Source organism: Neodiprion lecontei, chromosome 1, assembly GCF_021901455.1.
Source record: "Neodiprion lecontei isolate iyNeoLeco1 chromosome 1, iyNeoLeco1.1, whole genome shotgun sequence".
Lineage (NCBI taxonomy): Eukaryota > Metazoa > Arthropoda > Insecta > Hymenoptera > Diprionidae > Neodiprion > Neodiprion lecontei.
Genome location: NC_060260.1, coordinates 16,175,138 through 16,181,525, shown reverse-complemented (window position 1 = coordinate 16,181,525; position 6,388 = coordinate 16,175,138). Strand labels below are relative to the sequence as shown.

At 35.8% G+C, this 6,388-nt stretch overlaps 2 protein-coding genes across 2 annotated transcripts; one reads left to right on the top strand and one right to left on the bottom strand.

Annotated features, from left to right (window-relative positions):
* Nucleotides 1-2,441, top strand: LOC124294617 (probable serine/threonine-protein kinase fhkE). The gene is made up of 3 exons (XM_046740630.1): nucleotides 1-277; nucleotides 1,717-2,006; nucleotides 2,340-2,441. The coding sequence occupies exons 1-3, from the start codon at nucleotides 1-3 to the stop codon at nucleotides 2,439-2,441; spliced, it is 669 nt and encodes a 222-aa protein (XP_046596586.1).
* A 1,564-nt stretch (nucleotides 2,442-4,005) lies between these two features.
* Nucleotides 4,006-6,150, bottom strand: LOC124294616. Its single transcript, XM_046740625.1, has 2 exons — nucleotides 5,993-6,150; nucleotides 4,006-5,803 (listed from the first exon to the last, which is right to left on the bottom strand). Exons 1-2 carry the CDS (start codon nucleotides 6,148-6,150, stop codon nucleotides 4,006-4,008), a joined length of 1,956 nt encoding a protein of 651 aa, XP_046596581.1.
* Between the last annotated feature and the right edge of the window lie 238 nt (nucleotides 6,151-6,388).

Sequence of the window (6,388 nt, the reverse complement as noted above, 5' to 3'; positions counted from 1 at the left end):
ATGCAAGAGATTGTCGAGGTCGTGGCGGCTTCAATCAGAGGGGTAGGTGGCCAGGAGGTGGTCACTACCAGCAACAACAACATCAACAGCAACAACAACATCAACACCAACGACGACAATACGAAGAGACGTATCAGCCAAGAGGTTATAACACGAGCAGAGGTAACTTCACACAATCAAGAGGTAGAGGTTACAACGAGAGAGGCTATGGTCAAAGAGGTCGCGGAAGAGGTTATGGCAACAACAACAACAACAACGGTAACTACCACAACGCGAGGTATACGTACAACGAAGAAAATAATTATAAGTCAAATGAAACCTTTTTTGCGAAATTAGAATGTCAAAATGAAAATGTCGTTGAAAATAATATGAATAGTAAAATTTGCGAGTATGAAAGTAGAGTATTTATGAATGATTTGTGCAAAATGGAATGGATTCTTGATAGCGGTTGTTCGGATAACATAATAAATGATGATTCATATTTTTTTGAGAGTTCAGATTTACAAAAACCAGTTGTAGTTAAAGTAGGAGATGGCAGACCATTAAAGGTTACAAAAGTAGGAAAAGTCTTGATTTATTTAATAGTAAATGGTAAAGAATTTGAAATACCTGTATCAAACGTATTTTATGTAAAAGAAATGGACAAAAATTTGTTAAGCTACGCGAGAATTACTGATAATTACAAAATTGTTTCAATTAGAGAAAAATCGTGTATTTACAATAAATTTGGTGATATAGTTGGAATAGCTTACAAAGAAAATGGACTTTACAAATTAGAGAGTTATGTCTTGAAAAATAATCACAATGCAAATAGTACACAAACAATGACTGAAAAAGAAAGGTACCATAGAATGTTAGGACATATCAATTTCAATTATTTAAATACAATGTGTAGAGAAAACTATGTAGATGGAATCCCGAAAAAATTAGAGAATGTTCACTTGAGATGTGGTACATGTATACAAAATAAGATGCATGCTTTACCGTTTAAGAATGATAGAAGTAGAGCGAGAGAAATACTAGAAATTGTACATACAGACGTAAATGGTCCGCAGAAAAATATTGGATATGATAATTCTTGTTATTTCGTTAGTTTCATTGATGACTATAGCAAATTTTCAATTGTTTATACAATAAAATATAAAAGTCAAGTTTATCAATGTTTTTTGGACTATATAAATAAGGTTGAAAATTTCACTGGAAATAAAATTAAGAAATTAAGATGTGACAATGGAAAAGAATACATAAATAGAGACATTTTCAATCTTATCAGAGAAAAAGGGATAATCTTGGATAAATGCCCCCCATATGTACATCAGCTTAACGGAACAGCTGAACGTTTTAATAGAACAATTATGGACGCAGCGAGATGCTTACTGGCGGACGCAAGATTAAATATTCGATATTGGCCAGAAGCAATTTTAACAGCAAGTTATTTAAAAAATAGAACGATAGCAAATACCTTTGAAAGGAAAAGCCCTTATGAAATTTTTTTTGGAAAAAGGCCTAATATTGAAAATTTAAAATTGTACGGAAGCAAAGTATTTTTCAAAATTGATGAGAGCCAAAGAGATAATAAATGGGATATAAAATCAGATTGTGGAATATTAGTTGGATATGAGAATGTAGGATACAGAGTTTTGTACAACGGTCGAGTAAAAATAGCGAGACATGTAGATATAATCGAAAAACATGAAAATTTGATTGGCTTTAAAGGAAATGATGAGAGTGAAAATGAGAGTGAAATGAATGATAACGATGTAGAGGATGACGTTTTTGATGATAGAATTGAGAGTCCAGTAAAAATAAAAAGTCCAAGTCCCAAGAAAAAATCAAGTCCAAAGAAAAGTCCAAAAATTGAAAAAGAAATAAATTCAAGTAACGACTCGGGAAATTTTGTAGATTGCGAAGAGACAGAAATTCCAACTCGTAGAAAGTCTAACAGACAAACAAAAGAACCCGACCGATGGGGTTATTATGGTAATAGAGAAACCTATTACATATATGTAAATTTTGTAAGCGAGAATAGCCCAAAGACATATGACGAAGCCTTGAGTAGCAATGAGTCTGAATTATGGAAAGAAGCAATGCAAAGAGAAATCGATTGTATAAATAAAAATAAAACTTGGAAACTTGTAAACAAACCAAAAGACAAAAAAATAATCGATGTCAAATGGGTATACACAAACAAATCGAATAATTTAAAAAAGGCAAGATTAGTAGTTAGAGGTTTCCAACAAAAGGAAATTGTTGAAGATATATATTCACCAGTTGCGAGATTACAAACATTGAAATTGTTATTAGCTTTTTGCGTTCAAAATAAATATATGATTGAACAGATGGATGTTGAAACTGCTTTTTTGAACGGTGCGATTAAGTCAGAAATTTATGTCAAACAACCCGATGGCTACAACGATAAAACTGACAGAGTGTATAAATAGGAAAAAGCGTTGTATGGATTGCGTGAGAGCCCGAGAGCGTGGTATGAATGCTTTGACAAATATATTACAAAGTTGAATTTTCAAAGGAGCAATAGTGATTATTGTTTATATATCTTGGAAGAGGCAAATGGCGAGAAAATATATATAATTTTGTTTGTAGATGATTTATTAATTTGCGGAAAAGATCAGAATAAAATTAAGGAAATAAAAGTAAAATTAAGTCAGAGATTTGCAATGAAAGATTTGGGTAAAGTGAAAACGTATTTAGGAATAAATATTGAATATGATTATAAAAATGAAATGATGACATTAGATCAAAGTGAATATATTGAGTCATTAGCGAAACATTACCAAATAATTGAAAGTAAATTGTATAATACACCGATGGAACAAAGTTTGAATATTGAACCCGCACAATCAGCATCAAATAATATAAAATATAGAAACTTGATAGGAGCATTAATGTATATAAGTACATGTACAAGATTTGATATAAGCTACAGCGTAAATTACTTGAGTAGGTTTCAAAATTGTTATAACGACATACATTATAAATATGCATTGAGAGTCTTAAAATATTTGTATCTTACAAGAAGTTTAAAGGTGACTTACAAAAGAAATTTGAAAGCTGACATTTTGGATTGTTTTGTTGATGCTGATTGGGCAGGTGACACAAATGATAGAAAATCCACTACTGGATTTGCAATAAGATTTTATGGAAACATAATTTATTGGAAAACAAAAAAACAAAATAGTGTAACAAAATCATCGACATCTGCCGAATATGTAGCGTTATCAGAGGCAGTGAGCGAAGTAAAATTCATAAAAAGCTTGATTAAAGACTTCAAAGTAAAAATTGATTTACCGATAAAAATATATGAAGACAATTCTGGTGCAGTTTTGATTGCAAAATATGGTAATTTAACTAAAAGATCCAAATATATTGAAATACATTATCACTTTGTAAACGAATGTTATGATAAGAAAGAAATTGATATTATAAAAGTTGATACTGAAAATAATTTAGCTGATATCTTTACAAAAGCGTTAGGTAGATATAAGTTTGAAAGAATAAGATTATTGTTAAATTTGAATAATTAATTATTACGATTGTTATTACTATACTTATCAAAGTTTTTTTGAGAAAAGAAAAATTTGTTAATTTAATTTTATGATATGAAAAGAAAAGTATTTTGGTTGTATTCAGAAAATTAACTGTTTACCGAAGATAGAGTTGTACAGTATGGAATTAAGGAGGTGTGTTGAATTATACGTAATTGCCATACTGCACACATACAAATGTAACAAGATATATCCATGAGTGAGGATGCGCGCGCCGCTAGGTGTGTATAGTATGTGAGTGTGTGTGTGCGCGCATGTATAGCGTAATACAGTCAGTCAGCCATGTAGATAGAGAGAGAGCGCATCTCGCTATGGCTTATACATACATATTGTAATCCTCATGTATCTTAAGAATCTTTCACAGTTATCAATAAATAATTTAATTATTGTTATCGTTATATATAATAAACCTCACGAATATATTTATTTCAATGATCCAACCTCAATATTTAACACCGTCCGTAATATCGTCCATATATACTATGACAACACCCTTATCTATAAGCTCCTTAAATATCATCGTAATGTATTTCTGAAATACAATCGGGGAAATCTTTAAACCAAACGGCAATTTTAAAAACTCGTACTGTCCCGTCGGTGTGACGAACCCTGTATATTTACGACTCTTTTCGTCTAGCCATACATGAAAAAACCCATTCTTTAAATCTAGCGTCGTAAAATACTCCGAACCCTGTAGCGCGTCTAAAATATCATCTATTAACGGCAACGGGAAATGTGGACATTCAATAAGCTCATTTAACTCGCGAAAATCTATACAGACTCTAATTGAACCATCTTTTTTCCTTACTACTACTATAGGACTCGCGTATTCAGAACTTGACGGTCTTATCACTCCGTCCTCTACCCACATCTTCATTACATCATCGACTTCTTTTTTTTCGCAAGGGGCCAGTCTTCGCGGCCGTCTAACAATCGGCTTCTCGCTCTTTAAAACAATTTTAGCAGTTAATCCAACATCCCGCGTCTTTTCCGGCTTATACCCGTTAATAATGTCTCTCAAAGCGTCTCGATAAGGTATATCTTCAACATAAGATAAGTCTACCTCCTTGGTCTTCTCTATAACATTTATACTAAATATCTCCGGCGCATTTACGTTAGTCTCGGCTTCATCTAATTTAAAAAACGTCACTTCACCTCGTTTGACCCTAACTTCTACTTGGTCCAAGAAATCAGTACCCAACAACAAACCGTGATTTGTCAAAACCTTATTAGATACTACATGCAATGTTACTGGCAAATTGTGCCCATCAGTATTAATTACCTTAGAAAAATCACCCCAAGTTTCATTACCAGTGGATCCAACACCTGCAAACTCAATTCTGCGGTTACCTAAAGGTGGTGACCCCAATCTTACATACTCATCTGATCTTATAAACGTTAAATCACTCCCCGTATCCACTAATGCTACAAACTTAGAGTCATCTATTGACACTTCCTTGGTGTACTTCTTCATATCTAGTCTTGAGATCACACATGATTCTTTCTTCTTGTCCGGGCACCGCGCCGCGATGTGCCCAAACTTATTGCAATTGAAACACTTCGCTCCTTTTTCTTTATCCGGACACTCCGCACTAACGTGATCTTTCACGCCACAATTAAAACACCTCGTTTTGTCACTTTTCTCACCAACTGCCCGCTTCCTCGGATGACCTTTTGCTTCCGGCTTCTTCGTCTTGTCGTCTTTCTTCTCGAAGGGCTTTGGCTTCGTCTTCATGTCCCTTTTCATCGCTTCGTACTGTTTGAACCGCTCTTTCAATTCTTGCATCGTCTTGGCACCATACAGTGCACTTTTGTTTGTTACTTCGTCAGGAATACCCTGAATAATGTACTCAACTAATGATCGTGTATCCACTGTTCCTTGCCCTGCAATCTCACGCATAGCGTACATGTACTGTTGCAGCGTCTCCTCCGTTTTCTTCTTCCTTTGCCCCAGCTCTCGGTGAATCTGCTGGTCTGTCACTTTTTCCTGGAATTCGTCCTCCAGGGCTTTCTTGAGCTTAGCCCACGTCTTCGTACACCTTTCCTGCCGCACAAAAGCCAACGCTGAACCCGCCAACATCTTCTTTCCGAACGCGACTTTGTGTACGTCAGTCCACCCACAAACTTCCGCCATCTCTTCAAAATCTTCAAGCCAACGAGAGACGTTTATCAAATCGTCCCCGCTGAACTTCTCCAATGAGTTCTCCACGTCTTTTAAGAGCAATAACGTCTGCTTGGGTCTGTTTGGTCGTCGGATTACTGGGGTTGCACGGTCTACTTCGTCGTTGTTTTGAAGGTTCACCTCTTGGCCTGCCCCGGCGTCTTCCGGGATGCCTTCCGGTTCCTCTTCTTCGTCTTCATCTTCTTCTTCTTCGTCGTCGTCGTTGTCGTCTTCCTCGGCCTCTCGCGCCCCGTGCTCCCGTTCCAACCTCAACGCCGCCATCAACCGCTGTAAAAGTTCCCGCTTCCGACCTGATACCCTGAGGCGTCTTCCCCTGAGCTCAGCTTTTAGCTCTGGTACGGTCATTTGGGCCACTTCTTCATCGGTTAAACCCAACACTTCGTTAACTCCTCCGTTGTTTGCCATCTTATCACACTACACTGTCACACTTAACTTTAAACTCGAACTGTCACAATCTAGATCCCGGACGAGCCCCCAAATGTAATATACTTATCCCTGAGATGTGGATGGGATACAGGTTCTTAACTCTAGTAGTGAATAAGTTCAGACTTTAATTTAAGTGTTCATTACAGTGTTGTACATAAGAGTGACACGTCTTTGTCTGCAACGCAGTCAGAACTAAACTCCCTTCTCAGGTCAATTG

What these genes read in the sequence shown, in the direction of transcription:
- LOC124294617 (XM_046740630.1), top strand. Translation starts at nt 1, where the DNA reads ATGCAAGAGATTGTCGAGGTCGTGGCGGCTTCAATCAGAGGGGTAGGT. An exon ending in GGTAACTACCACAACGCGAG is followed by an intron (nt 278 to 1,716) that starts GTATACGTACAA and finishes TTGGCTTTAAAG; the next exon opens with GAAATGATGAGAGTGAAAAT. An exon ending in GAGAAACCTATTACATATAT is followed by an intron (nt 2,007 to 2,339) that starts GTAAATTTTGTA and finishes ATGATTGAACAG; the next exon opens with ATGGATGTTGAAACTGCTTT.
- LOC124294616 (XM_046740625.1), bottom strand. Translation starts at nt 6,150, where the DNA reads ATGGCAAACAACGGAGGAGTTAACGAAGTGTTGGGTTTAACCGATGAA. An exon ending in CGGTTGATGGCGGCGTTGAG is followed by an intron (nt 5,804 to 5,992) that starts GTTGGAACGGGA and finishes ACGACCAAACAG; the next exon opens with ACCCAAGCAGACGTTATTGC.